Source organism: Magallana gigas, chromosome 3 (genome assembly GCF_963853765.1).
Source record: "Magallana gigas chromosome 3, xbMagGiga1.1, whole genome shotgun sequence".
NCBI lineage: Eukaryota > Metazoa > Mollusca > Bivalvia > Ostreida > Ostreidae > Magallana > Magallana gigas.
The window spans coordinates 24603132-24618673 of record NC_088855.1 but is presented as its reverse complement, the minus strand read 5'-3'; the positions used below and the strand labels follow the sequence as shown (position 1 = coordinate 24618673).

At 32.9% G+C, this 15542-nt stretch overlaps 1 protein-coding gene across 1 annotated transcript; it reads left to right on the top strand.

Annotated features, from left to right (window-relative positions):
• Window positions 1–3165: 3165 nt before the first annotated feature.
• On the top strand, window positions 3166–7161 carry LOC105319597 (forkhead box protein L2-like). The gene is given in 2 exon segments (NM_001308898.2): window positions 3166–4293; window positions 6957–7161. Coding segments are annotated over 2 exon segments (1104 nt in total). The 5' UTR covers window positions 3166–3193; the 3' UTR covers window positions 6961–7161.
• The last annotated feature ends 8381 nt before the right edge of the window (window positions 7162–15542 follow it).

The following is a 15542-nucleotide window of genomic DNA, read 5'->3' as shown; positions in this document are numbered from 1 at the left end:
ATTTTATATTTTTGAATTCATTTGATTAGTAACGTAAATTAAACTACAGCATTTATTGTTAAAAAGTCTACAAACAATCGTAGTAAAATGCTAAATATATATAAATTACATTGTTTGGTTATATTTATTTAAACAAAATGATCTTGATTACCAATATGATACTCATTTATTATGCTCTGACAGACAAATAGGTCTTAAAATGATTAAGAACAAAAGGCAAAATGCTAGTTTTGTTTGAAATAATTGACATTATTTTTTTTTGGAATATTCAAGGTTTTCTCATAAGTCTGAAATGAACAAAGCAGTGCAATTTTAAAAATATTATTAACTTTGTGAAGTCTTTGTCCATGATTATTTGAAACTGACACTCTGTTTTGATTTTTAAGTTGCTTGAGTTGTTCAGGGACCTATTGCTATTTATTTTTTTTTACATCATCGTGCATTAACTTTTAAATATTTTCAACTTTTTCTCTAAAACTATTTGGTTTATCTTGACCTGATGTGTAGAATCTATAGGAGGAATGGAACATGATAAATTATGAAATTCATGACTTCCATCCCAAAGGGGCCTTAACTTTTGGGTAAAAACTGTAAATAATTTTTATCCTTATATGGACAGCATTTAATATTGACTCTATGGTTTTATTTTCTTAATAAAGTAACTAGAATACTTTAATTTTTAGAACTTTTAATTATTTTGTTAACTATCTATGAGTCCAATTTTAAATTCTTACATATTTCAATTTAAATTTTGTGTATTTATACGTACATTTCAATGTTGAAGTCCTTATTTATCGCTATATTAATTTCATAAAAATGCTAGTAAAATATTAATCATAATTTTTAAAAGTTATCTTTTCTATAACTGGTTTTTCACCAGACAAACTAAGTACAATGACATGATTATAGTGAGCAAGGATTTTACAAAGTTGTGGCCCTGGGTCAGGAGCTCTGATGTTAGGGCAGCATTCTAGCGGTCATACAGTGAATATACATTCTTTAAAAAAATCTTCTCTACAATTAGGTATCTATACTCTGTCCCGAGTTTTTGCTTCCACCACTTTTGCTTCCACCACTTTTTGACTGACATTTCGATAGTCTTAAATACATTTTTGCTCAAACTACGTTCATCCACTAATATGAAAAATGTCCAGATTATCTGTTTTGAAACGCCCCCTCTACCGCTTCAGATTTCAATACACATCCAAAAATAGAAAGTCTACGGGGATGTTGCATTGCACCAGCCATTAATAAGCCCGGATGATAACGTTGAAAAATTGCGCGAGGTATCCCGAGTTCTTCCGAATGGAGAAAAGATGTAAACATTTCCCATTATAAATCTCCGTAAGAAATTTGTTTTCGTTCCTGTGAACTTTAATGAGTGAAAAATGATAATTGTTCAACGAAGATATCTTGGATATATCCCTTTTATCGATTTCAGCTGTATTTCTTTCACAGGTATGTGTATTTTTATTAAAAATCATCATAAAGTAATGGAAGCAATAACTTGCGACAGACTATAGCAGGCAAACTAAGTGCATGATCATGATAAGCAAGGAGACCTCTAACAAATTGTGAAATAAATGACCACTGGATCAGGGGTTTTGGTATTAGGGTGGGACTTCATTGGTAATATAGAGAACATGGAATAAAGTTTCGCAGCAATGGTATGGTGTGCAGAAGCTAAAATACGACTGAAAAACGGTATTGTTTGAATCACCGAAAAAATACTTTGAACGGGAGTATTTCTTTTAAAAAAATCTTTATTACATAATTGACAATGAATTTCAATATTATATTTGATGCAGTTTTGCGACGTCATATGCACTTCGTAGTCACGTGACGTGCGTATCCTAATATTGCAAATCATCTATAATTGACCTTGAAACTAGTATAATTATTATAGACTTTGAGACCATTAGTAACTTAATTCAACCAATTAGAGGACAGTCAGTAAGAGTGATGAACTTATTCACAGTTTTGAAACTAAATGATTTTGGTCATTCGAATATTAATGTACTCATTTTTTTATTACACTGAATGCAGTTTTAATGTATCACAGTAATTTGATAAGTTTACTAGTAATGAGATAAATTTACACGTGCATACAAGGATTGTTTCTTATTTGACTGGAATTATTCTTTCAGTATCGCAATGTTGATTTGAAAAGAAACGTGCTCTAATGTGGAGAGATGACTACATTAGTATTGCAGAAAATGAAGAACAAAAAAGTTTTAAAGTGCAATTGTTCATGAAAAAATGATGCCTTTTTTCTTTAGGTTATAAACTTGTTTCAATTTTTTTGGATGTTCAAATGTTTTATTGTATTGAATATTATTTTGTGTTAAAATGACATGGAGAGAGCGCCTACGGTTTTGATGAGAACAAGTGCCCAGTCCGCTCGTCAACACAATCCCGACAATCAAATATGTTCAAACTGAAAGATACATTTACGTTATGGCGATGTTAGTCGTCATTTTGTGACAGTGGGGAAAAAAATTCAAAATGTTCTCAATGTGTAATACTTTTTCGAGAACTACTTTGAATTTAATTCGCAGGAATTAGTTCGGCATCATGTCTACTAAACTTGGAATGTCAATAATTTGATCAGGAGTTGTCGACGAATTTGACGAGATTTTTCCATCCCACAATAACATCGATGTTGAGTTGGCGGCTGGGTTTTCCATTATTATGTAGCGTGTAGTGAGAGATTTTTACTTTATTATTTATATTGTGGGAATTGAATGCAATATTAGTTTTATAAACTGTCTAAATACCTAAATTAATTCACATTTGATATGTTAAGATAAATACATAATATTAATTTAACATGAAGGATTCCGTCACATCCTGATTTTTTACGGATTTTCAAAGGCTTATAGCAATTTGAAACTCATTTTTTAATGTTTACCATTGTTAACTAATTTGTAAATGCATTTCATTTATATAGCGTCTGTATGCAAAATAATGCGCGAGAACCCATCTAAAATTCACTCAACTGCAATGTTCAGTGTGTCAGTTTGTGATCTGCGGGGTCAGTAAACGAGAAACTGACAATCAACCCCGCCCTATCTGCTTCCTCCTCTTGTCACGTGATCTAAGATAGACAGAAAGACGTAGGCATTTATCATTATATTATCTTGTAACAAATATATAAATGCTTCATTAGCCACGGACATTTTCGGTTCTCAAAATGTCGGAGAACAAAAACGAAAATGTGTCCAATTCAGTATCTGATGAAAATTTTTATGACTTTAAAATGCGATTAATGCGACCGTCTTCAAAGTTTTTGGAATCTGGATTTAGTGAAAGTAGTTTTGAAAACAAAATATGGAAGCACTCTTTTTTGTCTGGCGAATTTTCTTCTAATTGTAAATATGGATCAAAAGTTTCGTTTGGAATTGCAGCAAGACTCGAGAATCCTTCAAACAGCAAACCAGTGGAAAACAAAGAAGAAGAATTTGTAGAGACGAAGAAAATCAAATCGGAAAAATTGGAAGAAAAATCGAAGTCCTCTGCCGGAAATGTGAAAATTGAAAATGAGAACAAATATACAGATCCTGAGCAGAAACCTCCTTTTTCTTACGTAGCTTTGATCGCCATGGCGATCAAAGAATCGAGTGAAAAACGCCTAACGCTTAGTGGAATATACCAATTTATTATCAACAAATTTCCGTATTACGAAAAAAATAAGAAAGGTTGGCAGAACAGTATTCGCCACAATTTGAGCTTAAATGAATGCTTTGTAAAAGTTCCTCGTGAAGGTGGAGGGGAGAGAAAGGGAAATTTCTGGACCCTGGACCCGGCATTCGAGGACATGTTTGAAAAAGGAAATTATCGCCGTCGCCGTAGAATGAGGCGCCCATACCGGGCGTCCCTTTCTCTGCCCAAGCCTTTGTTTGCCCCTGACAGCCACTGTGGACCATACAATCAGTTCTCCCTCTCCAAACCGTATTTCTCTCCCCCTCCTTATTCTCAGTATTCTCAATATCAGGGATGGGCACAAGCTTTGGCACACAATTCGTCGCAAGCAGGGATGGCCAGTGCTATGAACCAAATCGGCAACTATAGTTCCTGCACCCAAGGACGGGTCCCTCCACCGGGCGCCTCTATCACACAGTGTGGTTACAACGCAATGCAGCAGGCCATGCAGATATCCCCACCCCATGCCCCATCATACACCCAGCTTAACGACTATCCGGCGGTCCCCACCCCCGGGACGGGCTTCCCCTTCGCCTACAGACAACAGGGTGACACGCTAAATCACATGCATTACTCGTACTGGACTGACAGGTACTGGTCATGATTATAGCAAGGAGAAAATTATTTTGTATTTGAAATTTAACCTTTATTTTCTCGTCTGTATCACAATATACACATGACTAAAAATATATGTAAAGCAACATTTTATTCCGATGGTTTTAATTATTTGATTAGTTATCTAAATTATTTACTCAGAATATAATTTTCAAAGAATTAAATTTCATTACAGTTCTCAAGTAAAGAAGCAACAGTGCTTTTATATTTTCATGTCGACTTACAAGGGGGGGGGGCAGTTTATACGGGATGCGTTAAGATGTAAATTAAAATTACAAATGATTGCTGTGATAACCAAACATACGTAAACAGAAATATAAAATCCAAATTAATGTTTATTTTAAAATAACACCTCAGAATTGTACAATGCTACATGTTTACTTATTCTAGGTAATTATTAAATTTATTCCTACACTGGATACCCCCGAATTAATTTGAATTTTTTCAACATTGTAAGTTATTTTGATGGCGATCATAATCTATGATAGATCTTAAAATATATGTGCTGATAAGTTATAAATATTTAGCAATGATATCAAGCCGGTAATATCAACGAGAATAATTAGATATTGACGTTAGTTAAATAGTAAACCCTGCATTTTAACTAATTCAAAAACGTTGTTGATATATATAACAATCTTATTATGTATTACATGTATATATATTTAATTCAAGATTTGTTTTAAAAAAAATGCTGTAATCCGCTAATAATTGAAAAAGAGTTTTCATAATGAAATAGAATTGATTGCATTTTTGATTTTCCCATTTTTGGCAAAATTATGTGTGAAGCCGTGGTTTTCTTGTCAGCGTAATGAGTTTGGAGTCGCTGCTAAGTTATGAAAACGACTGGATGTCAAATATACGTAAATTATATAAATATCCAATGCATACATGGCCATTATACATTATAATATAAATATTTTAATTTATTTTTCCATGTACAAATGCCATAAAGGTTTATATAGGAGGTTTTTGTTCTTTTAGTTGTTAATCATAATTTCAAAAGGTTACACTTTATCTTTAAAATGTTCATCGTATGTCACTGAATAATTTTCACCAAATGCAGAGAATGGATTTTTTTAAATCATCATCGTGCTATCCTCTTGTTATATCCAGGAGAGCTAATTTGCAACGGTGCTCGGTAATTAGGGATTTATCAGATCGTACACGATAGGATATGATACTCACCCACCGGTATAACAATAAACTGGCAAATTCTTTTGGGGGGACCCCGGGGATCAGAGTTCGTCAATCAAGAGGGTCGCGGGTGATCGCGTGCAGGCCTCTGTTTATTCTTATTGGCCAACTGTTTATTTTGCATCTGTTTTAGTGGCTAATCTCTGTAAATATGAAACCTACACGGTTGTAAGTTACATCGGCGGAGTTTCGTCGTTTATTCTCGTAGCTGAAACACGAGGATATGAAAACAAAAGCGTTTAATCGTGTGCAGCGTACTAATATTACAAATACTGCAGCTGAATTTTACCAGTAACTTGATTGGTGTGCACTAAATATAATGATAATAAAAATACGATAAGTGGATACAAGTTAAGACAAAAAGATACATGGAAACTATAACTTAATTAATTATTTCTCTTTAATGTGGGAATTTTAAAGTAACGTAGGTATTTTTCCAATCAACTTCATACATCAAAAATTGTTAATTATATTTTTAAAACCTTACAAATGCTACATTGAACAAAATAAATTACATGTAATCCTGATAGAATTCTGTTGAATCGTAACAGTTTACAATCTCTTCCCTTTTCAGGATTGCACCTAGCGTATTTGGTAAAATATCAAACTTTTTAGCAATTTCATTTTTCGAAATGCCGCCCTTTACAACTTTTTGTATAAACTCCATACCTTGCCTCTAACGTAATCGCATTTCGCTTTTTGGACGGCGAGGAAATCTTGACAATTTTCGAATAAGAATTAACCATTTATGTTATTGTGGACATATGTAAAATAAAATGTATTTTACCGTGAGGAACAATGAACAAAACTCTACCAGTCCGTGAACATTTATTATCTAAACATGAAAATATTTGACAAATCTTTAGGTGTATTTTTAGTGAAACTTGTATTGAAAAATATTTGTTATAGGAATGAAAATAATGCATTAACATTTAATCAGCGGGAGTTTTAAATTAATTCGCTATATAGCCGTAAATTAGTTATAGCCGTGTACATTGAAATCGGCGATTTCCTATAATTATATAGACTTATATATGGACTTTGCCGAGACATTAATAGAAATCGCTACATGGCCGTAAATTCGCAATATCCGTGATCGTTGTATTCGAGTTTTGTTGTGTTATTTTTATTAACAAAGGATTCAAACCATTTCAATTTTAAAAGAATATTAGATTTAGAAGTCGAGGGTATACTCGTAACTTTATATTACATTTACGTGAACGTGATTCTGGTCGCGTTTTAGGTAAACATTTTTATTTATTGTTTACAATTCTTTAGTAATGCATTTCCAATGTGTCAGTCGTAGAGTCATAAACATATTTTAAGTGAATTGGTTACAACCTTGGTATGCTTTGATTTTTTAACCAAAATGTGATGTTTATAAGTATACTATATTTTACGTGTCTGTAACTTAGAAGCTGTGTCTCGGCGTATCTTTTCAGGTAACTGTCAGAGAAGATGTGGAAGAACATTGAATTATTGAGACGCCAAGAACTGACAGACATTTTATTAAAATTAAGCTAATATTGTACCATTGTTGGGCAATTAATTTATTTCATATGACTAGTTTGTACAAAATATATACATCAAAATATTTAATTTGCCAGTGAACATATTTCATGATAATAAATTATTGTAATCAGCCTATATGTTTATTTATTTCAATTTTTGTAATTACTGATAGGATTTTTCACTGTTTTATTTTGTAATTCAGTCGGGGACCTAGCTTGAATTTGCTCATTGTTTTCATAACTTACCAGCATAAGGAGAAACAAATAAATGCGGACTTAAGAAACTGCTGCGAAGGAAATGCGTGATTACAGTGACATATGCCTAATTCTCCCCAGCTGATCCCGACGGTGCCACACAGACTTCTTCTTTACCCCTTGCTATTTCCTGTCCATGCATCAAAAGACGCGTATGTTCACTTTTAGTTCAAAATAACGAAATGGTGGGATGGGGATACGGCACATTTTTCAAAGTCCTTTTTTATATAATCGATTTAAGGTGGTATGGGACACCTCTTAATATTATAAATATATGGATAAAAATTCATTATAATCAAAATACTTCTATCGTTTTAAAATTCAAAAATTTTACACAAAAAAATGTGTTTTAAAATTTTTGTTGAAAAGCTAAAAATTTTGAAAGCCTCAGCGGGATTTGAATTCATGACATACATATTTGTAGTTAACGCTCTGGACAACCCGTTTCGATACGCTGTTAGGTAACACATTCGGGGGAAAAGCAGTTTGTAAAATTATGCTTGATTTTATTGCTTGTAGGTCACAATTTATGGAGGTGTCCCTGCTCATTTTAGCGATCCTTACACTGTATGATGACCCTGAATCAATTCTATAATGAATGTATATACTACACTTGCTATTTATATCAAAATTTAAATTGTTCATCCCTTTTGTCTCCGATAAACTTCCCCTGTCATAATTTTTTCACACAAATATATTCGTATTTGGTTTGTTTGTGTTTTCTACCCAGACATGACATTTTCAACACTGCGCACGATTACGGAAAGGACATCAAATATACACGTGTAGCTACATAACAAACTGTGGTATTTTTCTCGTAATTTGATCTGATTTGATAAACATTCCTGCATTTTATCGTCCTGAATAGTTGTTGATGATATATAGATATATTCAGGTAACCAATTTTTGATTTATTCAGAGTAGTTTGTATTTATCCGTCGGAAATAAATCAATGGGACCCCCATATCTTTGTAACGCGATTGGCTTCAAATGGGCAATTTTGGGGGGAAATATATATTGTTTACGTAAGAAGTTAATTGAGCTGCCGTGTGTAAAAAAAAATTGTTCTTAAAAATACGCACTATATATCTTGAACAATATCCTAGCTTAGCAATAGCAACATTACATGTAGTTCATTCATGCAATGCGTTCAATAGGACCTAGATGTCTAACCTAATAGCTAGGGTAGCAACCACGATCTTGAACCCAGTGTTACAACGCACTTTGAAAAATTACGCACTTTGAAAAATATTTCAAAGTGCGTTAATTTTGGGACCAAGTCAACGCACTTTGAGAAAAATTAATTTTTTTTCAAAGTGCGTTGATATCGATGATATTAACGCACTTTGAAAAAAAAAATTGTTCAGGGTTTAGTCGAAATAAAATATAATTTTAGATACAATAGATAATTGTTTTAACCTTGTGTATCATAGTTGGATATATTTGAGACTTGTCTTGATAAACAGTTTCTCGATTAGAAATTCTTTTTCCTTTTCTCAGCTTACGTTGTTTTACTATTTACATAAAGAACAACTCGGAGATTTGAATTATCCAAATATGACGAAAAAACTGCATCGCTTAGCAAATGCATCGGTACATTGTGCTGTGCCAGAAAAGAAAATTAATTAATTTATTTATTGATAATGGAGATAATGTATAACATATTTCAACTGTCTTCAATTGCATGTTCTTATAAACAAACACGATGTGAAAAAAGGATACGTTAGTTATGGTTATCAAAAGCAATATGAACTTTAAAATTTGTTTTATAATGAAGTTATTTATTTGATTAGAATTATAAAAGAAGGTTTATGTTGAAACGCTTACAGATTCTTTAACAATCCATTGGAGAAAGTATTGTATGTCCAGCTCGTTTTTATTCAATATCACTGTACTTAATTTACAACAAAGCGTATTTTTCCCGATTTGATACATTTACTCTAAGTTGCTGAATATCATATTGCATTGTTTTGGAAGGAAAAAGAGGGGTAGGGGACCTTCTGTCTGTATTCAATAAAATGAAGTACTTGTAATTGACCTGTATCTTTGGTTAACCTCCCACCATTATCCCCGTTTTTAAAGACGGTAAATTAGATCCACTAGTGTTAACAAATCATCATACTATCAACAAATTAGGAATTTAATTCCAGAATTTGCGATTTATGCACATGTTTTTCAAAGTGCGTTAAGTGTCTCGATACTAAAAAATGTTGATGTACATTAATAACGCACTTTGAAAAAAATTTTCAAAGTGCGTTAACTTGGTCCAAAATTTAACGCACTTTGAAAAATTTTTTCAATGTGCGTAATTTTTTCAAAGTGCGTTGCCACAGCGCAGCCTAGCAATATCATCAGCTAATAAAATGGGCGTCGCTATATTAGCTGCCATGAAATGAATGACGGGCGGCCGTCGATGTATATTGCCTGTAATAGTACTTGGTCCGATTCAAAATTAAATCTTATAAACGTCATAAAACGATGGCTTACTTTCCTATGTATAGCAGAGGCACTGTAGTAGTTTTCCCGATACATTTAGCGATATTTCTATGGGAATATGACGCGCAAAGTCTGTCTACAAAAACAAACATAACGAAAAGGGTAACGCGGTATTTAGCTACTTATTTTTAGGTTCGTTCTCGATGTAGAGGTTTTGGGGTTTTTTGTTGTTGTTGTTTTGGGGGTATTTTTGAGGTAACCAAACAAAATTATTTTTATTTACTAAGTTTATTTCTGCTTAAAAAGAGAAATATTCTGATGTTATTAGCAATAGAATATCTCTAAAATGATTGTTTTGTGTTGAAAAATTATTTGATTTGATACTTACTAGTCAAAAACTCGGACCAAGTAGCTTTAGATCCCCCTGAACTTAAAAGCTATCATCTGAAGTAATTTAAAACCAGTTTCAACAACACAATCAAGATAATGGATGAAAAAACACTAATTGAAAATCATATAACCGCCCTTTAAAATTCTGATTGAAATAAATAATAATTTTTAAGGGCATAGGCGTCGGAACCGGGGGCTGGGGGGGGGGGGGGGGGGCTTAGCCCCCCCCCCCCACTTTTTTTGCAAAGTTAGACCTAACCATTAGGCACAGAGCATTACAGAGGGTTCAGCCCCCCACTTTTTCTTGCAGGAAAGATAAGTGTTTGTAATCCCTCCCCCCCCCCCCCCCCCGGATTAGGAATTTCAAGATTTTGGGAAAAAAAATTTGGTAGGTAAGAATTTTTTTTTTTGGAACTAAAGGTACACCAAAGGTTTACCACTCCCCCCCCCTCCCCCCCCCCCCCGGATTAGGATTTTCATGATTTTGGGAAGTAGGTTTTTGGTTGTTTTTTTTTGCTTGTCAAGATTTCTGAGGATCAGTCTACCCCCCCCCCCCCACACACTTTCAATCATTTGGCGTACATGTACCGGTATATGGGCTAAAAAATTTAAATGGATTTATTTATCGAATTATTTATCGAATTAATAAAACCTTTCACCGAGTGCGGACTTCGTAAACCGTCTAATTGCCCCTAATAAATTCGTGTGTTGGAAATAAACGCGCATCGAGGAAAAGTATTTGACGCTTATGTAATCTCCGCAACGTAAAATTTTTTATTTTTTTTATTTTTTATAAAATCTAAATAACGTAATTGAAGCGACTGATACCTGAATACACAGCAGCTACAAAATTTAAAAATGGACTAGATGATATACCGCGCAAGCGCGGGAATTATCACTTTACATAATAATATGATACAATGCTTAAAACGTGGAACCCTGGTTTTTTTGTTTTGTTCATTTTTGCACTTGCTTTCTAGCCTATTCTTTTAAATCGAAATAAAAACACAATTGGCTGAATATTAAGAGCACCCAAATAACTGAAAATAAATAACAAACTTGTTTATTTTATTTCAAACGCGTGAGTTGGTATTTAGTGCGTCGTATCTCTTAATTTTGTTCTATAATCAAATTCCACTATTAGTTCTACCACTGTCCCAAAACAGAATTTCAGGTAAAAAAAAAATGTTTTGAATAAATCAACTGGGGAGGGGGCCACCCCCCCCCTCCAAATTAAATTTCCAAACCCCCCTCAAACTCAACGTTATGCATACATCGTTTATTCATATAGACTGTTCATGATTTACAAATTGATGTATAACGCTTACTACTCTACCAATCTGTCGTGCTATAAAAATATGAAATAAAAAAAATGCTAGCGTATGCATCTTTATTTCGATATTGTAAAGCAAAGTTGTCAGATCCAAAGTATCTGTCCGATGGTTAACTCGCCTTACATTTTAGTTAGTCAACCTGTGTTCCGTAAAGTTCTTTCTATCGAAATTTTCGCCTCAAATTGTTTTAATATATTTATTAACCGTTTTACATTAATCAAACATCGATGTCCAATCCAAGGTATCTGCCAATAATGCTTGATGAATTGTCCTATATATACTGAGTATTCAACATTCAACCCGCGTTCTTGGTTGCTCTGTTTTGGAAAGTACTATTCAATCTCACCAGAGGTGATGCTTCTTTCCACCAAAACTTAAATCGCGCTTTCAAGAAACGAATTGCCTTATTTTATTTGTTCAACATTTGTCATATCTTAACTTTTATGTTTAGGCCTATTGTAAGTAAGTCCCAAGTAAATATATCAACTCTTTCCGTAATCATTCAATATCATTTCATTGTAAGCTTATATTTTGATGCAAATTTCCACTGACTTGGATCTTACCCTATTACTTAAGCTTTATGAAATTAAAAGAAACATAAACATTAAAAGAAGCATAGATATATCTACTCTTATTTACTCTCCATTTATTGCGTTTGGGCTTACAATGATAACTGTTAAACACAATATTAATATCAATTTATTAATTGCATGCTCTAATGTGCATATTTAATTAAACAAATAAATAATCATTATTTTTTTCGCCTTGCAAACGTTTGAAAGTAATCAAAATGTAAGGTTTAATGAAACCTTATAAAGCTAAATAAAGTCGTTTTATAGAATATAGGTTGAAGACATCTACTAGTATTAATTATTTTTGTTATGGATGGATACTTAAATCATCTATACGTTTTTCGTGTTGAGCATAAATTAAATTGATTAGTTTTAAAATGATGAGCATGGTTTTCAAATGCGCTTAAGTGCGATATGTACTGTCACTGATACAGCGTCACTTGTATTAGCCAACATTGATGTGTATGAGATACGTCTTCAACACTCTTCAAAAATTACAAAACTTTGAAACCAATGGATCTACTTGACAAATTTTTAGGATAAATCCTCCTACTTTTTGTTGTTGTCTGTTTTGTTCTATCACTTTAATCTTGTAAAACTGCTAAAAGACGTACATATTCTGCAGAAAAAAAATTTCAAAATTTAAATTGACTTGCGAGTAAACCCGTGAGCTACCTTAACGTTAGCATACGTAGGCTGGCGGATCCATCTGTGCAAGCTTAAATTTCAAATAAATTTGTTCTCTTTTATTCAAAATCCAAAACAGTACTGTCTTCGTTTCAATTAAAAATTTGTTATTAGTCCAACATTCATACAGTTAACATATTTAATGATAGTTAATGGCTTTTAAATTCTTACTTTTGTAACCACCTATTCTCCTTAAAATTAGGTTATTATCCCATAACTTTTAACAACTTTTAGTATAGATCTGTATAACGAGGCATCAATAGCAAAATGTGTATGATTATCTATGTGAATTTGAGGTAAGTACGTGTATAATGTAAATAAATATTATTTGATGTTATATAATGTTAAATAAATATTATTATTTTGCACGAGGTTTTGAAAAAAAAAAAGAATAACCCTGTATGTTAACTTTGTTAAACCTAATTGTTGTACATTTATTTAAGCACTGAATTATTATTGTTTTTTTTGAAAGATATAGTCTCATAACTGCAGCGGTATGTGCATTCAAATTGAGTTACGCGCGTTACTCAGTTTGAATGCACACACCGCTGCAGTTATGAGACTATATCTTTCAAAAAATAATGATTAAATGCTTAATATCTAGATAACTATGAAAAATCTGAATATTTGCGCTTCCCACACATGCAGGTACAGCGGGGAAACGCACTAGATGGACCGTGCCTGTGCGCCTACCAATGACCATGATAAAAGATTGTGTCAATCAAGTGTGAACAGTTGTTACCAAAACCCAAATACACAATGGTTAGTCCAAAATCATAATCTGGTCAAGGTCGACTGCCGTAATTGTCACAGATTTGATGCGAGTAGTTGAATTTTTTGGATTACACGGGGGTAATTTTTGTCACCATTTTAAATATTACCAGTATCTAGAGTATGAGAGCTGAATTTTATTTAATGAATCATGCAAATATATGATATCTTATATAAGTGCAGTATGATCAAGACCGAAACGTCTTTCAAAAAATACACAGCTAGGTTCATTTTGTTCACTCTGCCTTTGAAACACAAATAACAAACATAACGCAAGATACTTTCGTACGTTTCAAATATAAAAGTTATTATATTAAGTATCTGTGATTATAAACCATTATTTGGAAAATTTGTTCCAAATTCCGGTATATCGAGGTTTTGCAAATCGCAATTTTTAAAGATTTTAAGCTTTAAAAGGGTTACGAATCTGAACGTATCATGATAATGCTTCACTGGTAGTGTTTTACGTATATTCCATATCTTGCTGTTAATGAATTGTCATTTCATGGAATACCAAATTATTTCATTAGAATCTTATCTCAAACATCATTAGATACAAGAATATGGCGGTGAAATAATCACATGTAGCGGTATTTGACACGCACAGGCATATATTCCAGACAGTCATCGTTTCCGACCCGCCCTGATGGGGAGCTAATCTCCAAAATGCATTATTATATTTTGAAACCCAACTCTGTTTCTGTACCAATATTTAAGTGATCCCCAGTGATAAGGGTAAACAAACCCCTCGTCCAGCGCCACCGCCAGAATCCCATAATTACTTTGGGAACAACGGTAATCTGCTTTTATCCTCATGCCCTCCTGCAAATGAACAGTCAACGGGGAAGTTTTGACACGCGCACCCAAGCAAAGAAAACATTTTGACAAATATTGGCTCACCTCAAAGATTTCCTGAAGCTTTTTGTAGCCAAATTGCAACCGGCGCGCACGCGTTCTCTCGATGGTGTTTTTGAACGCTTGTTTTTTCAAGCACATGTCATATAAAACTTAATTTTGTTACAATAATAAATAGCGTTAATGGTATTTTTATAGTTTAAACAATTTCTAATGTCCTAATATTTATAATATTAACAGATAGATAGATAGATATTTTCTACAAATAAAGAGTAAAATTTACACGTTAATGTGTAACTGTTACACTTTATGTGTGTGATAGAATCATTCATTGTATATTTGTATAGGGTACACTATATGCGTAAAGTTCACAAAAACTTACACATTAAAAAGTGTCAATGTGGCAATAAAACGCTACTGTAGCTAAACAAAGTTTAATGTATGGATATGAAAACACATATTTTAGATTCATTAAACATCAAATCATGTTATTATATAGATTTAGAATTCCAAATTGTTTTGTTTACATGTATGGGGAAACTTGGCGATATCCTTTGGTAATTTTTATAAAGGTTCTAAAAATTAAAAATAACAGTATTGGGTTAAACTTTTAATTGGCACGTGATTATAAACTTGCTAATTTTTATAAATGCTTTTCTAAAGTTTTTTTATGCAGCCATGGCTGAATTTATGTGACAGAGATATACTTAACTATGGGGGTTTATTATGTCTGTATTTAAGTAATAAAGTATCAGTTTGGCTTAACCAGAGACTGGTTTAAACGTCCAGAAAGTTCACCCAAATGCTTGAATTTCAGAGTGTGGAAGAAAAGCTCTGAATCAAAAATGTATCTAAACAAACCTTCAAATGATCAAAGAGTTGCTTTTACAAAATTTAGAAAATGTAACCACAAACTTTCAATTGAAACTGGAAGGTGGAATACTGTAAAGAAAATTTTCTTGATCCGCGCAAAATCCTTTTCCTGACCTTGTATTATATAATATCATTTATACCGATGACATGGTTCGAGTTATTCCGGGGGGGGGGGGGGGGTCTAGACAAGGCTTTCCCAAGGTGGGATTTTACAATTCCACGCGATTAAATGCTAGTGGTTAATGATTATTTATCTCACATTATTTTACATTAATACATTTTTAAAAGAGTATTTCTTACCTTTTGACTTTGATTTTAAATATGAATTTTATAAATGCATATGG